At 42.0% G+C, this 18845-nt stretch overlaps 1 protein-coding gene across 2 annotated transcripts in view; it reads right to left on the minus strand.

The window, feature by feature from the left end:
- Nucleotides 1-18845, minus strand: part of MCMBP (minichromosome maintenance complex binding protein) — a 51211-nt gene that overhangs the window by 3006 nt on the left and 29360 nt on the right. The window contains exons 6-14 of one of the 2 annotated variants that reach the window (XM_049646543.1): nt 15385-15529; nt 12838-12989; nt 11355-11455; nt 7925-8103; nt 7434-7557; nt 5749-5866; nt 2853-3018; nt 1808-1941; nt 410-574 (exon numbers count right to left, since the gene is read on the minus strand). In XM_049646543.1, the coding sequence (XP_049502500.1) occupies nt 410-574; nt 1808-1941; nt 2853-3018; nt 5749-5866; nt 7434-7557; nt 7925-8103; nt 11355-11455; nt 12838-12989; nt 15385-15529 (1284 nt within the window). The remainder of the gene's footprint in view (nt 1-409; nt 575-1807; nt 1942-2852; nt 3019-5748; nt 5867-7433; nt 7558-7924; nt 8104-11354; nt 11456-12837; nt 12990-15384; nt 15530-18845) is intronic. The other variant, XM_049646544.1, reaches the window with a different exon arrangement.

Here is an 18845-nt window from a genome sequence, read left to right on the forward strand (position 1 = left end):
CTCGGGACTTTTCTCCTCCGACTTCAAGACGAGCGCACACAGCACAAACTGTAAAAGCGCCGGCGGAGAGCCGGGCCCGAGGGTGTGACGTGAGCGACAATAAAGCACCGGGGGGACCGGGAACGGGGTTACAGTCGCCGTTTGGTACACGCTGCGACGGACCCCACACACACTGGGAGCCGCAGAACCCAGGACGGCTACTAGGAAGACAAACCGTAAAAACAAAGACGACACGGAAACCGCAACTGTATACAAGGGACGATTCCTCACGACACGACACGACGCCGGAGAATGAGGGAACCAAGGGCACGGGGGACCCGCAGGCACCACAGGGCGGTCACAGGACACGGGAGCCGACGCGACGGTCCGATTCCACACGGGGAAATCCCGTGTTCTGACCCAAACCCACCTTAGTGATTTCATCAGAAATGCTGTAATCCAGGAACCGCAAGAGGGTCAGATAAATGCGGAATTTGTTGAGCACGGACGGCAGCACCGCGGCCAGGAGGCTGTTGGTGTATTCCTCCATGTTGGGCGGGGCGAGCTGCGGCTGCAGGCGGATGTGGCAGTCGGCCTGCAAGGACAAAGGGCACAGTGCTTTCCAGGCTGCCACAGGGTCTGACGGTTCGGGGGGATGCGTCACCTTATCGGCCCCTGCACGTATCAGAAGATACTCTTTACTAATGGGGGAAGGGCACGTTGTGTTTTTGCGGGGCTTGGGGGGTTTTGAGAGCCAGCGAGCACGCACACATGCGAGCAGAGGTGAGGGGCAGGGGGAAGAGCGGACGGAGGGGGGCAGGAAGGGAGGGAGAGAGACCCGTAAGCAGGCTCCACTCCCAGAGCTCGACAAGGGGCTTGATCCTATAACCCTGGGATCGTGACCTGAGCCAAAATCGAGAGGCGGACGCTAAACTGACAGAGCCACCAAGGCGCCCTGGGAGGGGTGGGGGTGTCACTTCCTAACACTGATTTACAAGCAAGATGATTACCTCAGCAATACTCACTAAAGTTAGCCTTTGTTTGGTTACTTTTATTTCCTTAACAGTATCAGTATCAGTAAAAAGGGTATCAGTATAAAAAGGGAGCCCACCTCTAAAAAGCAGCCAATTAAAATGTTTTAGAGGTTTCCTCATCCTGGAATAGGTACTGTTTCTTACTGATCTGCATTTCTAAAAACCACATAACGTAACACTTTCCCAAAGAAAACTTACTCCTGGGCAATTTCATTCTTATCCAGAGGCAATTTCTCGTAAGTCACAGGTGAACATTAGTTTCCAGAGAAACGACATACCTTTTAAGCAACTGGGCATACTTTTCATCATTAAAAGATTCAGAATTAAAAGCTCTCTTCAGAAATCACGCTGATGATTTACCACAGCATTCCACCATAAGGCACAAAACTAATTACCATGTCATTGGGAACATTTTAAAAGCAGCTCTAAAATACTTCTCACAGTAGACGACAGAAAACAATGGGAACAATGGGATCGAGGCAGCAAGAACAAAGGTCTAGATGTTAATCAGGCAATTTACAGACAGCTTCTCCTCTCCAGGCCTGGATGTGGGAGTTTCGGCTACCAAAAGCTTTCCCTTGCTTGTGTTGTGATCTGCCGATGCCCAGTTCTTCAGAGAGGTTTTCATCCCCCAGGCAGGAACAAAATAACCAGTTCTCTCACGGACAATCAGCAGCCACAATTGTGAAACAAATTTAACTTACCAATAATAATAAGCAGTACCGAGAAAGAAAACAAAAATACAAATCCCATTCCAATGTAACCTCCCTCCATCTCAGAATGACTCCTCTTACCGGGAGGAGTGATCTCCCCTCCGAAGTGATAAAAACATTAATATTGCAGGGGAACTCCATGTGGTGGTAACTGAAGTCATAATCCACTTTCTGCCAAGTTATTAGGTTGCTCAGGGCAGTCACATTATGAACACCTAGAAAATAAAAAAAATAATTTTTTGGTCATTTGATTTTAACCACCTAAACAAACTGGTTTTACGGACATGGATTTTAAGACGTGAGGTTTCTACCTCTATAAAAAAAAGCGTTTGGGGCACCGTTCAACTAAATGTTCACTACGTTAACAGACACCACAGACAACGCCGGACAAACGTATTTTGGGGCCAAGATCCCCCACATCTACTCTGGCACCCGGCGTGCAACCAGGCCTAAGACAGGTTCCCAGTAAGTACGATCACTGTGTGTGGTGTCACAGGTCTGAAACGACAGAACTAAAACTATTTTATGCAGAGAAAGGAGGTGACTGAATTTCAGTGACTCTTAGACTCACCTTTGCCTTAAGCAGCCCCATCCACACTGCTTGTTCTACCTTTGCCTCCTGAACCGCCCCCCCCAGCAAAGTGCCTCCTCCAACCTCAGCTGAGCACAATCTGCTTTCTTGTGATGTTATAACATGTTCTGTGACTGAGGCCAGTTCAAACCATTCAACATAGTACTTTTTTTTTCAGGGATTCTGGGAAAAATAATTTTAAATTTCACATCGGGCAGTAAAAAACATCTTATTAGATCTTTTCTACCCTCTCCTTTTTAGCTAACAGATTACTGAAGGCAAAATCTCCTGCCTTCTCAGCTTTTAAAGAACTCCTCGCTACGTCCTTGTTCTGTCCTTGTACTATTTCCATTTCACGACACAAAACATAGCTGATGTACCCAATCTGTACCCTTACAGTACCCACAGCACGCAGATCATAGGGCAAGCCTTGACCTTAATTAAATGCTTGTGAAACGGGAGTCTGCCTTTTGTTCAGTGATTCTTTCAAAAGTCCTTACCACATCCGGCTTTCCCGGGAGGTCAGAGATGAAGGGGAGCATCCCCCGTCCATACCTGGTGTATCCAGCTGCCCCTGCTCCAGGAGAGTCTCATCGATCACAAGGGAAGTGTTGCTGGGGAGCTGGAGGAGCCCGCTGACGAGGCGGTTGGCTGCATAGTCCTTGTGGGGGATGAATCTCAAATGGTTCATGTTCTCTATCGTCATCTGCAGGCGAAAAGACTACAAAGAGACACGTTTCACTAAGCAAGGAACGAAGTTTGCCTGTTTTAAGAAAATACACACGCGGGGTTAAACACTTGCCACATGTGTGTAAGAAAGAGCTTACCTCTGCAACCTCAGGGTGCAGTTTCACGGTTTCTTGAGCTCTCAGAAGCAAAAATAATATCTACATCTTAAATAAGAATTTCACTGATTGTATGAGCTGCTTTATTCTCAACCGTTTTGTTTGGTATTCTTAATGACTAATTTCTATTTTACCAGTGAACAAAAAAACGACAGGTAATTCAGATACATTTATCAAATATTCAGGAGCTTGACTTCTTTTACCTACCACGACCACATGCTAACAAAACAGAAAATACTTATTCAAGATGGGGAGAGAAAAGTTTAATTTTCCTCTGTGTGCCTCAAGTTAAAATCACATTCATTCATCAGGCTACCGCAGACCAGCGAACAAACAGCCCCGATAAATAAACACTGTGGAGCAAAGCGCACGGAGCGGGGACTGGGCCCTGCGGGTCGTGTACCCGCTGCACGCAGCCTCCTCGTCCCGTCTCAACACGCTTCAGTATCCGTTAGACCACATGCAGCCTCTCCTCCATCTCCCCGAGCCCACCAACACCCTCTGCACCCTGCTTCCACTCCAACCCCTCCTCCTGCTCCAGCCTCAGAAGAGGTAGGCGTGGATGGGGTGGAGACTGGGGTTGGGGAGAAGGGTGCTGAGGAAGAGAGAAACTTTCCGAGTTCAGAGGACTACGGTGTGCTGGCTCGGTGACTCAAAGAAAACGCGCAGGGGGCTGGAATACCAAAGACGGAAGCAAACAAGCCCTGAAGAAGCAGAGTCTGTCATTCACAAGGTGGCACAGAGCAGGTCTAGCTCCACGCAGGCATGAGGTCGCTATACTTAACCCGCTGTGGAAACCAAACAAGAGATGAACAAGGCAAGTGTTCAGAAAGAGTCTGGTGCTGGACATAAACCTAAGAGGAACGGTACGGAGTGGGATATGGTAGCGATAAAAGAGTAAAACCCGCAAACCCACTACAAAGTGATGCAAAATAAGAAGGAACCAAGAGGAAATCCCTCACCACTCTCACACCTTGAGTACCCAGCACAGACACCTTACAAAATACAATTCGTGCTTAGTATGTGCTCAGACTTCACCTCCTCCCCTTCTCCCCAGAACTCATTCTGCACCAGCCACACCGGCCTGTACTGGGCCTCCAACGTGCCAGGCACACTGCTGCCTCTCTCTGCCCAGGATGGACACCCTCCACCCCCGACAGAGCATCTGACTTGCTCCCACACTCGACCAAGTGTCTCCCTGAATTCCCTGAAGGCGGGACCTTCCCTGACCACTCGGATTACATTAGCAACTCCACCCTGGCCCAGCGCCCCCGAGACCCTTTCTCCTGGGCCATTACTGTTCTCCAGGGCACCTCAATGACATACTACATACTTACTTAGTATCTACTGGTGTTCTACTACAATCTAAAATCTGACCGGTTCAGTAATTCCCAAAGTGTGGTCTAGGGAACTGCCTGGGAGTTGCTGACACCCTTTTATGGAGTCCACGAGGTCAAAATCACACATAGATGAAAGATCCATTCAACGTGCAAGAGAGACCAATGAATTTACTGTAGTGGAGAATGCAAGTTCACGGATGAGATTACAGATCCCACACCTGCAACCATCCTTCAAGAGAATATCCCGTAGGCAGTTTTGGTCTAGTATCAAAGAATATCCACAGGTATCCGAAAAGGCTATGAAAACAGTCCTTCCTTGGCCAACTACTTTTCTGTAAGGAGCCAGCTTTCTTTCATATACTTCAATCAAAGTGTCCTATTACAATAGACTGAATGCAGAAGCAGATTTGACAACCCAGCGATCTACTAATCCAGATATTAAATAAAGAGACTGGCAAAAAACTGTGTCACTCTTATCGCTAACGGTTTTTGGTGTGAGAAAATAGCTATAGTTACAAAAATATTTTATGTTCCTATGTAACTGATTTATTTTTGTGAATTAGTATTTTAGCTTTTGATTTCTACTATGGTAAACTGATGACAAAAACAACCCAAATAAATTACACTTCTTTGAGTCCTCAATAATTTAAGAGTGCAAAGTGAGTCAAGGAGTGTGAGAAATGCTGGTCTATTTGGTCTACTGCTGCTTCCTGAGGGCCCAGAAGAGCGCTGACACTCGCCCTCAGCGAGCACAGTTAAACAAGCGGTCAGCACTGCCGGTCACACCACTACTCAGAAGCAACTCCCTCGTTCCCCACGGTGACGCTCGTTCTAGATGCCCTGGCAAACGAAGGCAGCTCGACTTTGCAAGCAAGAATTAAAACCGGGGCAATGGAGATAAAGATCTTTATTACCTCAGCTAAATGAATTATGCTCCTGTAATTTAGGTTCACTTAAAGATTTAAGATTTTTAACGTACACAAAGGATACCAAACTGCACAAACAGGCATCGACTGAGAGTACAATTTTAAGGAAGTTCCCTGCAATCGTGCTGTTAGATTTGCAGAAATATATGCTAAGGCAATAACAGAAAAGTGAAATGTTGAGGGGTGAATAGGTTTTAAATTCTGGAACTTAGCAGGCTTTGTTTCCCCTGAGTAAGATCTATTATAATCTCAAAGTTAAATACTTGGGTTGAATGAAAGACAATTAGATAAATTTTTCAAGTCTGCTTAGGTTTATAATAAATATTTATATTGATCTTACTGCTGGAACAAGATGTTGAATAATTCGGTATAAGTGTTCTGTGAAGCTACTATTCCGCGGGCAACCACTCAAGTTAACTGTGAATTTTCCCAGTGGAAGAACATCTCTTCTTGTATATCTAGAAAAAAAAGACACCAACCAATAAGATATTCAGGTCACTTCCTGATTTCCACCAAAGAGCAAACAAAGATCAGCACGGTATTGTCATTAAAAATAAAGCAGATTAGGGGTGCCTGGGTGGCTTAGTTGGTTAAGTGTCCAACTCTTGATTTCGGCTCAGGTCATGATGTCAGAGTTGTGGGTTTGAGCCTCGTGTCCACTTCAGCATTGACCTGACTGCACGGAACCTGCTTGGGTTCTCCCCTCTCTCCCCTTCTCTCTCAAGATAAATAAACTTAGAAAAAATAAATAAATAAAGCAGACTACTCTGATCGGTTCATTTATCAGAATGACAGCAATAAAAGTAGCAGGCAGAACCTAAGTGCTGATCAGGTGCTAGGGACTGTCCAGAGAGCTTAAATGCCTCATTTAGTCCCCACACACTCTAAGGTAGGTCATCTTCGCTGCACAGGTGAGAAATCTGAGACAGAAATCTGAAGTAACATGCCCAGAGCTCACACAGTCAGGAAGTGGGAGAGCTGGATTCAAACCTACAGTCTGGCTCCAGAATCTATGCACTCAACCATCACGTATGGCTGTCTGAAGTCGTATCCAAGGAAAGATTTATTGGAGTACAAAGATGTTTACTGCAATGAAAAACTAGGAAATCTAACACGTATGGAAACAGTACAACTGTCTATAAGGAAATACATACTGTGCAGCCATTGAAAAGTTTTATGAAGAATCACAAAGGGAAAATATTTAAGATATATTCAGTGATAAAACCAAGATGTAGATCTGTGTTAAGAATGCAATGGAGTATCTGTGTAGGGATATATCCAATCCATATGCAAACAAAAAGGACAAAATGGGGACGCCTGGGTGGTCAGTTAAGTGGCTGCTTTTGGCTCAGGTCACAATCTCATGGTTGGTGGGTTCGAATCCTGTGTCTGCTCTGTGCTATCACTGCAGAGCCTGCTTCAGATCCTCTGTCTCCCTTTCTCTCTGCCCCTCCCCTGCTCTCTCAAAAATAAACAAACATTAAAAAAAAAAAAAAAAAAAAAAAAGATGAAATGGACATGAGCCAAGATGTGTTAACAGAGATCATTTCTGACTGGAGAGATTATAGATGACTTCCCGTTTCTTTACGCTCCTGAAACTTTGAAGACACACGTTACTTCTGAAATCAGGGAAGACACACGTACAGTGCTGTGCAAGGGAGAGGCGCTCACGTCCACAGACCAGTCAGAAGTGCACACACTGAACTGTGTGGAGCCCTGGATTGTATGAACAGAGAATGCAGGACCCAAAAAGAGTACAACAGCTCATTTTACTCATCAGCCAGGCTCTGTCTGACTGTCGCTCTTCTATTTACGGGAGACATAAACAAAAGGTTCAATGTGAAACGGAGAAAAGGAATTTGTCTGCCATCTGGTGTAACACTTGTTACATTGAACGAATAAAAACCATCTGATGATGAAGCTAATAAACTGTGACACACCAGTTAGCGGAGAAACCTTCCCGCTCTCTTCCACTTTCCATACCACCCCCAGCTGCCCTCAGCACCCCGGGACGACCGCACTTACACTGTGGAGATGAGATGTAAGATAAGGTACTCGGCGGCCAGGCTGTCTCCCAGAAGGGCGTGCGTGAGGAAACCAAGCAGCTCTGCCCGGACCGGAGACAGTTCGGACATGAAACCGGAAATGACTGGAGAGGGGAGACCACATTTAGAACACACACGCAGCTCCTCTCGAGCATCTCAGGCTAAAAAAACTAAACAAACCCGAGTGGAACAGAGCACTATGGTCCATAGACAACTAATGTAGACTTAAAATATTGGTCACTAAGTGGTGCCAATCTTCAAAATAAGACAGCCTGTAAACTTTCGTTTGCTTCATTTTAATAAAGAGGATTAACACAGAGGAAAATGGGGCAGAGAAAGGGCGATTACTAGAGAAGCTCAACCTGAGGAGCGAGGACCTGACCAACTCAGCGCCACCGTGAGCACATGTCACAGGCAGCTCCCGACACACACAGGGGCTGACGGTCTGGGCCCCACGGCGTCAGCACTTACACTTACAGGTTTTGCTCTCCTCCTTGTTAAGGCAAGCAGGCAGTAAAGGATTGATGTGCTGCAACTTCTGGGCTAAAACCACATGGATTCTTGGCACTAACGAGGCAGGAGGACTGTGCACTCGCTGCTCTTCAGCCGTGTCTGTGCATTCCATTGGATCCAGGAGCGAAGAGGCATCCCTACGGAGACAGGATAAAGCTTCAATTCCCAGACACATCTCTGAAAATGAAATGAGAATTCAGGCCGAGAACGGTTCCACCTGTGTATCTCCTTAAAGAACAAAAAACAGCCCCTCACTCTAAATTGTCAGGTCACACGATTTCAGGCTAGTTAAGGTCGTAGGAGGCTATGGATTTATTCTTTGAGAACAAGAACATCTTTACTCAGTGTGCTGTAGCTGCAAATAACAGAACAGAGTATGTCACTGATAAGGCTATTTCAAAACACAGATACTTTTAAGCTATCAGCTGAGACATGAAATACTTCGCAGCAGCATCTCAGCTACTACCCCCAAACTGGGGTCTTTTTCTCAAAAGCCATCAGGTATCTCTTACTCAGTGTGTGGAAGATCCACTCACCTCTATCCTAATTGCTCTTCCTAAATGTTATTCCTACACGACACCTCCCTTGAAGAGTAGTCAAGCAGTGAAAATAAAGTGTGAGTTTTTCAAATTTGCCAAATAAATGAGCAGACGATAGATTTGCTCTGATAGGATTGAAACAAAACACTAAAATGTTTTTAGAACTTCAGACTTTACAGGTTGCTCTAGAGTCCCCACTTCATACTGCTATCTCCCTCACACACAAGGACAATGACAACCCTTAGGTGACGCGTACTGTGTGCTGGGCAGTGTTCTTCGCTGTGCACCAACACCCTCAGCTACAGAGAGGAAACCAAGCCACTGCAGCAATTAAGCCCAAGGCTGCACAGCCAGCAAATGGCCATACCAGGCTGCCAGCCCAGCCCAAGCGATCCGGGTCTCTCTGTACACTGCGTGGCCTCAGCAAATGAAGTAACCGACGCAGGAAAAATCATCATAACCAGAAACAGCTGAGAAAAGTAATTTGCTATACTGTTATTACGGAAATGTTATTTAAGTTTAAAGTTCTTTAAAATTTTTTGTGCCTTTTTTTTTTTTTTAACAGTGAAAAGTTCTTTCTGTGGAGAAACCAAGATCAATGTCCAATACTCAACAAAGCTATTGTGTGTGCGCGCGGCGGGGGAGGGGAAGGGCGAGATGCGATTCCACTCTTCTGGCAAACTCAAAAGATAATGAGGAAGATCTGGATTTTCAGGATATATTGTTAAATGAGCAGAAAGAGTATAAAGGAATACATATACTGTGCCACCTTTTCCATAAGAATAAAGGGGGAATAAAATACACACGTTTCTACTTATTTTGGCCAAAACTACACGGAAGATAAAAGTGGAAAGGGAGGCTGGTTCCCTATGGAGGGTGAGGGGAACAGGGCAGGGCGATGACAGCCCTGCATTCTTTGTGTACAGCTGCAACTTTGGCAATAATGTCAATGTTTTCTAGACTTTAAAAATCAAAACAGTTAAGGATGGAAGAAAAACTCTGAAATGAAGCACAATGGAAGCAAAGGAACGCGACCACATAAAATGAATGATGAGCAAAAGAACCAAGGGGAAGGAAAGTACCCACCCCAGTAACTCTGGACATAACACTCTGACTACAAACCCCATTCTAAAACAAGAAGAAATGGAAACAAATCTTGAACTCAAGTTATGAGGTTTGTTGTTTGCAGTGCTATGGACTACCAATTCTGCAATGACCTTCCCTGTATTGTAGGATGTATGGAGAATAATGAGAGTCAAGCTTCTTTCTGTTAGAAAAGGAGTTACAAACATGCGAAGGGGGAAGGATGATCTACGTGCTGAACTGGAACCAGAAACAGTGTGAACTCATGGTTCTGATATACAGACTTGAAGATACACAGATCTATGTGTATGTAAACGTGCATTTATTTGTACGTATACAGTGGGAATATGTGTATATATATTTCCCAGCACTGTCCACTCAAAGGGCATAGAAGCAATACCAATCCTAGTACCAAGGAGCACACAAGCACTCAGATGTAGACTTTTAAATACAATTCCTCCCTAAAAGAAACTGGTGCTCCTTGGAAATATGGCTGATAGTGCAGCTGGAACATGGGGAGGACAAGATGAAGCTGAAACACTGTTAATGTGCCAGAAAAGAGATGTTCAAAATCGAAAAGGTCATGTCAGCAAGGACCCAAAGCCTGCTTACAATGACTCCCACTAGCAAAATGAGAAAATCTGAATCTCAAAATTATACCAGGCTAACGTCCATGCTGATATAAACAAATTACTGGAATAAACAAATGAGAGAGAAGGGAAATTGCTCTTCCAACAGAATGCCAATAAATAAATGTAGGAAGAATGACTGAAATAATAAAATCACCATCACAGTAATAACTGGTTCAAGAATCATCAATGGATATTAAAATAAGTGGATGTTATATGAGAAACCAGGTATTTATAGTCTCAACGTATCACCTTCCAAATTACTTGTTTATTACAAATTGAAAAACAGTAACTTTGTAGGACAAAAAGGCTGGCAAATGCCACCTTAACCAAGTAATCAAAATTAGTATCACCAGTAATAGGGCAACCAGACATCACATGTCTCCCGAGATGATGGCCTGAATCTAATCATGAGAAAACATCACACAAACCCAAACTGAGATATTCTACAAAATGACTAGCTTTTACTCTTCAAAAGTGTCAAGGCTCTGTGCATGTGAGGACACGGAAGACAGCCATTTGCAAACGAGGATATGAGCCCTCACTAGACACTGGATCTGGCAGCACCTTAGTCTTGGACTTCCCAGCCTCCAGAACTGTGAGCCATGAATTTCTGTTGTTAAAAAAAAAAAAGGCATCGAGATCAGAAAAGACAAAAGTTGAGAACTATTCCAGGTTAGTGGAACATGTGACCCTACGGATACCGTACCAGGGAAAAGAAGAAAAACAAAACAACAACAACAAAAAACAAACGCCAGAAAGAACATGACTGAGATAGCTGGGGAAATTAAGTGTGGACTGTGGGTCAGTGTATTGTGCATCCATGGCAAAGTTCTTAATTCTGATAGTTATATTCTGAATGTGTATGAGAAAGTCTTTGTTGTTAGGAAATATGAACTCAAGTATTTAGGGTATAATGTAGGCAACTTACTCTCAAGTGTTTCAGAAAAATGTATGTATGCACACAAAAATGTGTACATGTAAGAGCACAAATGAATGACAGAGCAAATGAGGCACAAGTGTCAACTGGTAAATCTGGGCATAGGGAGAAAGTTCTTTATAACTATCTTCCAACTTTTCTGCAAGTTTGAAATTATATCAAAATAAAGTTCCCCCAAAAAGAGCAAACAGACTCACCTTTCGTCACTATTCAGTGTACTTAGCACAGGATCCACAGACAGAATGCCATATAACTCAAGAACATCGTTTACTTTGAAACAATCCCAGTCTTCGTAGACCTAACAGGAGGAAACCACACAAAATCATGTTGTTAGCACTAACCAACACCAAAAAATCATAAAATACAGGAAAGGGACCTTAAGGCAACTCCTTTATTTCATCAATTGAAACCAAGAGAGGTAAAGTACTCGCCTGAAGTCATTCTCCTAGTTAGCAATTAACAATTAAAACACAGGACTCCTGACTCCCAGACCATGATCTGTTTTCAATATACCACACTGCTGTGAAGAAAAGGGCTTTCCCGAAGAATGATGGCCAACTAAACGAGAAACATGCATTATATAACTCAAAATCCATTAGGTATACCAAGGGAAGGGGGAAAAAACCAGAATGACTAACTTTGGACTTATTCACACACTAGGTACCATTAGGAGGATTAACACTAACTCAGGCCATGAGGTTTTTCACAATAAAACAAACTTTCAAAGTTGTCTGTCTTTAATGGACTTTAGTAACTGGCAAAGCCTCCTACTGGGGAGACCTAACTGAAGCATGGCAGGAAAGCTGTCCTAACTCTGGTCCCTGTGTTACATAACTGAAGTGCCACTGAAGTTAAAACCACAAAATATGAGAATGGAAATTCTCAAGATCATTTCTGAAACTTCAAAAAAACCAGGGTAAGCAAGACTGGAAAACAAACTACCAATAGATTTGCTGCCTTCTATTTTATTTTAAATTCAAATGAGAAATGGATTTTGGGGCGAGAATGTTGAAAATGAAGTCGTTATTAGGAAGATGGAAATGACTGAGGAAGGCAGTAGACATGAATTAAAAAACTGCTCCACTTCTGTGTTCGAATATTCTTCAATTCTTTCAGAATGCTGTGGTGGGCAGAACATGGCCTCCCAAAGAGGTCCACATCCTAATCCCTGAAATCTGTGAATGTGTTACCTTGCAAGCAAAAGGAATGTGTGTAAATTAAAGACCCTGCAATGAGGAGATTATCCTGGATTATCTGACTGGACCCAAATGTAATCATGAAGGCCCTTAAAACTGGAGAATCTCTCCTACCAACAGTCTGAGGGAGATGTGACTATGCAAAAATGGTTAGAGAGAGGCATGGCTGCTGGCTTAGAAGATGGAAGAAGGGGTCCCAAGCCAAGGAATGTGAGCACTTCTAGAAGCTAGAAAAACAGTCTTCCCGGAGCATCTATAAAGGAATGCAGCCCTAAGGACTGCATATTATTCTCAGTGAGATCCATGTTGGACTTCTGACCTAAAGCCTATAAAATGATACATTTTTGTTGTTATTAAAAGCTACTGAAGTTGTATTTGCTGCAGCAGCCACAGGAAACAAACACAATGCTAAGAGCACTCCATGTCGACTTCTGAGACACATAGCACATCTGTATCCACATGGGGTCTATAAAGGGTTTAGTACCTTCACAAGGCATGCAGGGCCCTTCTCCCCTGGCAGTGGAAAATTCAGGTCAAAAGGAGAAGAGAAGTTCAAGAAGTTCAGCTGTTGCCCAGTAGAAGCTTCAGTTTCTAAACGTTTTGGCTCTCCACACCACTGAAGACCACCAACACTGCCTAAATTCAAAGAACAACACTGCACTTAGTCATTTTTAAGGCTTCCCAGAGATAAAGAACATTCCAAAGAGCCTCTCAAGTTTGATATAAATGGTGCTGCTGAACTCACAAACTTCAAGTTGTTACGGTTCTTAAATAACATATGCTAACAAAACCTACTATCTGACCTAAAAGAACAAAGATTATTATGAAGATCTGCAAATTTTAATCATTTCTTCCCTACGATAAGATGGCAAAAAATTCCCATCAAATCTCAAGTATTTTAAAAGTTAACATTTAATAGTTACTTTGAAATCTTTAAGAAATACATGGTTTACAGACAACAAACACACCTTGGTAGAACTTTTTTCTACTTATTAAGCAGAATAAAACCATATAATAGCAATATATTCATTTACCACATATTTATTAGCATCCATTATGTACTAGGAATCAGACCAGTTGTTGGGGATACAAAGATGATTAAAAAGTACCCTCTTATCTCTGAAGCAGTCCCAGCCTAGGGTTTATAACTAATTAGAATCAACAGATAGTCAGCCACACCATAAAGTATTGGTCAGCAATAAAAAAATAAAAAGGAATAAATTACTGATACCTGCAACAACTTGGATGGATCTCAAGGAAATTCTGAATGAAAAAAGCCAATCCACAAAGTTTACGTAATGTTTGATTGCATTTATGTAACCTTTTTTTTTTTTTTTTAGGGTTAATGCTAGGCTGGAATCTTTTTTTTTTTTTTTAATTGAAGTATACCTGACTACATATGGTCATGCAGTAACAGAAGCATAAAGAATGAGTTAGTGTTTGCCAGGGGTTAGGAATCTGTGGGGAGGGGAGAGGCAGGAAAGGGGTGAGTATGCTCTACAAGGCAACTTGAGAGATGGCGGGCAAGGAACTGCTCTGGATCTTGACCGTGGTAGTGGGCCCATGAATCTATCTACACGTGACCAAACTGCCCAGAACTAAATACACACACACACACACACACACACACACACACACACACACACACATAATGCATATAAGAAATGTGAATATAAGGTCAATGGGTGGTATTAATGACCATTTCCTGGTTATGATATTTTATAGATGTTATCAGGGGAAACTGGGTCAAGGATATACAGGCTCTCTCTCTATTATTTCTTACAACTGCCATGTGGTCTACACTTATCTCAAAGAAAGTTTAAAAATATATGTAGCTTGACAGATTACCCAGAAACCAACAAACAAGTTTTACATAAATAATACACTCAAATGCATTAAAAAAAAACCCTACAGTATGACATTCAAACAAAAGGCAAAAAACAGAAGAGAGCATCAACTGCTTAGACAATAAGAGAATTACTATGTCCTGGATTCTAAGGTTACTTATTGTTATGCTACACCATTAATTTATACTGTTTGGGGGGGTGGTGTGGAGAAAAAGAATAACCACATTTGTAGAGACTTACTATTAAACATTCCAATTTTAAGAACATTAAAATCTGCCTTGGCTTTAAGGAAATACAGTAATATGAACTTACTAAGTAGGAAAACATATGGGTAAGTGAAATTCATTACTAATTCTTTGTTTACCATTCTCAGCCCAATCTTACAGAAGCCCACTGACGAGACAGACTTGTTTGACCTCCTCTCCCTTCAACTTGCCCTCTGATGAAGGTGCTCAAGCTCAATGACTGGACAGAAAAGGAGGAAAGACAAACTTCTCTACCTGCCACAATAAAGAATACCCCTAAAAACCGTGATCGGTGAGATCGAGAATGAACTATGCCAATCCTGAAATGGTCTCATCTCTTAGGGCACTGCCCCTTTTGTTCTCCCTGTGTTAACGAGAATTCACTGGGTTTTCAGCACATTTCGAGATAAACCACTACAAACATGTATAAATATAATTCTGCCTATCCCGAGGGCTTTCTGCTCTCAAGCTGAGGACTAAGTCATCTCATGTGCCACAATTTCAGGTTTTCTGCTGGTGTTCTCAATCTCACTAACTTAAAATACCACTATCTCAAAAGGAAAATAAGAAAGGATGCTTTCAGATATGAAAAAAACATTTTCAGGATAAAGTACTATGCTTCCGTATTACTTATGAGCAGAGATAAAAACCAGTATGAAGAATAAGCAAAGGCCTTTCTTGACTAACCACCTGAAGACCCTTACAAACTAATAGGCGAGCAGACACTTTTCACTAAGTGATGCCTAACTGCTTAGTTATGAAACAGTCTGACCAAAAGTACTGCAGAATCTCTCAAAACCATCTATAATTGCGATAAACTTGAAAGTGAGGTTGTCCCATCACTGCCAGCTCCTAAATCTAGAGCTGCATCACACGACAATTCACTCTGAAACCGAATCTGAGAGAGAAGTCTACAGAAAGCCCGCTGGCACACAATACCTGCTTGCCTGGCACCCGCATGCTGGTCTTTCTGTTTGCTGGGCTGTAGGTCCATATCTTCATCATCTTCATAACTCCTCTTGTGACGACTGGGGGTGTAGGACGTTGAAGGACTGACTCGAGCTTGGTTTGCATTAACATAGGCGTTAAATAAGTTAAGAAAAGTCCACCATGAAATGAGGAATATCCTAACGTATGCTAATTACAGGACCAATAAAAGATTACTAGTTTGGCAATTTGGTTAAAACATTCTTTTAAAAGAAGACTAGACTTCCAGTTTTGATTATGAAGGTAGCAACTTAACCTCATGCCCCCAACCCCTGCTATAAAGAAGTGTAAAACTAGGCAAAAGACACAAGGCAACGATTTCTAGTCACTGTAAGGGAGCATAAGGTTATAATCCTTGAATAAGAAAACATAGCGGATAAACTCCACATTCTTCCCAGCTTTCTCTTGGAACACTGCCCAAATTGCAACAAAGAGAAGTAAAGGCCCTGCCCTTGCTAAGTAGAGCCTGCTTTGGATTCTGTCTGCTTCTCTCTCTGCCCCTCCACCCCTCACGCTCTGTCTCTCTCAAAAATAAACATTAAAAAAAAATTTAAAAATCACTAAAAACAGGGTGCCTGGATGGCTCAGTCTTAAGGTTAAGGTTAAGCGTCTGACTTCGGCTCAAGTCATGATCTCGCGGTTTGTGAGTTCGAGCCCCGCGTTGGGCTGTGCTGACAGCTCAGAGCCTGGAGCCTGCTTCGGATTCTGTATCTCTCCATCTCTCGGCCCCTCCCCTGCTCATGCTCTGTGTGTCTCTCTCAATAATAAATAAATGTTAAAAAAAAATTTTTTTAAAAATCACTAATAATAAACACAGAGATGACTCAGATATTAGAATTCACAGACAAGGACACTAAAGGGCAATTATAAAATTCACAATTTTAAAAGCAAAGATGAGATGAGTCAAAGATGAGGAATGTTAGCAGAGAAATGGAAACAAAAAAAAAAAGAAAAATGAAGAAGTGAAAAATAAGATACCTGAAATAAAAATAAAAACAAAAGTCTCCCAGAAGCCCAGTCACCAGGAGGACAGTAACAAAGAATCTAATGACCATGTGCGTGGATCCTCAGAAAATGACACAATGATGAGAGACTGGACAGACAAACATTGGGAGAAATAAAGGCCGAAACCTGAAAAGTACCAGTCCACAGATCCAAAATCTCAAAAATACCCAAGCAAGATAAATACAAAAATACACACATCACAGTCAAACTGCTGAAAACCACAGACAAAGAGAGAACATTAGAAGCAGCCAGAGGAAAATCAGAGACATTACACACAGGAATACAGTAAGATGATGGCTATCCTTGCATCAAAAAAGCAATGGAGGCCAGAAGACAGTGGACAATACCACCAGAGCACTGGGGAGGGAAAACAGCTATCAAGAATTCTATATCCAGCGAAAACATCTTTCAAAAATATAGGTGAAATAAAGACATTTTCAGTTGAACCAAAGCTGAGAAAATTCATTCATCACCAACAGATGTGTACTTTAAAAAAAAAAAAAAGCTTAGGAAAATGACTCTATATAAAAGCAAAAAGAACAGGGGTATCTGGGTGGCTTAGTCAGTTAAGCCTGTTTGGGATTCTCTCTGTCCCTCCCTTGCTCAAGCTCTCTTAAAATAAATAAACTTAGGGGTGCCTGGGTGGCTCAGTTGGACTTCGGCTCAGGTCATGATCTCGCGGTCCGTGAGTTCGAGCCCCGCGTCAGGCTCCGTGCTGACAGCTCAGAGCCTGGAGCCTGTTTCAGATTCTGTGTCTCCCTCTCTCTGACCCTCCCCTGTTCATGCTCTGCCTCTCCCTGTCTCAAAAGTAAAAAATAAAATGTAAAAAACAAAAAACAAAAAACAAAACAAAAAAAACTTAAAAAAGAACAAAGGGAGCTAGAAATGATACATACACACAAAAATACATAAAAGACATTTTTCTCATTAAAAAAAAAATTTTAACATTTATTCAATTTTGACAGACAGAGAGTGCGTGAGCAGGGAAGGGGCAGACAGAGGGGGAGACACAGGATCCAAAGCAGGCTCCAGGCTCTGAGCTGTAGAGCTCGACACGAGTTCGAATTCATGAACTGTGAGATCATGACCTGAGCTGAAGTCAGATGTTCAACCGACAGAGCCACCCAGGCGCCCCATCCTCATTTCTTAATTTACAAAGAAGCCAAATGTTTAAAGCAAACACGGTAATATATTGGGGGCTCTACAATTTAAGTACAAATCAAGTGTTATGGCAGCAGCACTAAGTATGAAGTGGATGAATGCAAGTACACTACTGTAAAGATCAAGGAACAAAGAAGAAACCACAAGGGAAATTAGAAAATGTCTGAGTTGAATGATAGTGAAAACAACAAATCAAAATCTGTGGAATGCAATTAAAGCAGTGATTATAGAGAAATGTATAGCCTTAAATGTTACTATTAGAAATAAAAGATTTGAAATTAATGATCTGAGCATCCACTTTGAGAAGTGAGAGAAAAATTAAAACCAAACTATCATAAAAGGAAACAAGAACAGAAGTCAATGAGATAGAAAACAGAAAATTAAACAAACCACTGACACTGACCAAGAATAAAAGAAAAATTAATTAGTATTACTAGAAATGAAAAGAGATCATTGCTAGATATGCCCCAGACATTAAAAGGAAAACTAGGAAATATTATGAAAAGCTTTGATACTGACATAAGTACAACTAGATTAAAAGATTTTGAAACAATTCTTTGAAAGATACAACTTATTACAACTGACACAGAAAAAAACTGTTAAACTTAATTGAAAATCTTCTCACAAAGAAAACACCAGGCTCCAAACTGGAAACAACCTAAAAGCTCATCAAGCAGAAAAAATATAAACAAATACCATCAGTGATAAAAAAAAGAAGGAGCTACTAACATACAGAGATGAATCTCAAATACGTTATGCAGAACAAAAATCAGACACACAGACTCTCTCTTGCTTCCATTTCAGGACACCCAAGAATAGGTAAAATGAAGCTATAGTGAAAGAAATCAGGACAGTGGTTCCAACAGGAGACAGGTGCCTGGAAAAGACACAAGGGAACTTGCTGGCACAAGTTCTTTACTTTGACGGGTGTAAATTGAATGGGTGTGCATTTGTCCAAATCACTGCAGTGTACCTTTAAAATCTACGCATCTCAGGGTATGTGAACTATGCCTAAAAAAATTACTAACTAAAAAAATTATACAATTTAAAAAATAAAAAAGACACCAAGATGTTTCCACATCTCTCAAAATAGCCAACATGTTGCCTTCCCTTAAGAAATTCAGCATTAGCTCTAATTTGAAACTATGTTTTTACTTAATTATGGTACTTTTCAAGTACCTTTAATTTAGCCACCTCAATCTTTTTAACAGTATTTAAGTTTTTTCTATTTATTTTGAGTGTGTGTG

Source organism: Panthera uncia, chromosome D2 (assembly GCF_023721935.1).
Source record: "Panthera uncia isolate 11264 chromosome D2, Puncia_PCG_1.0, whole genome shotgun sequence".
In the NCBI taxonomy this organism is placed as follows: domain Eukaryota; kingdom Metazoa; phylum Chordata; class Mammalia; order Carnivora; family Felidae; genus Panthera; species Panthera uncia.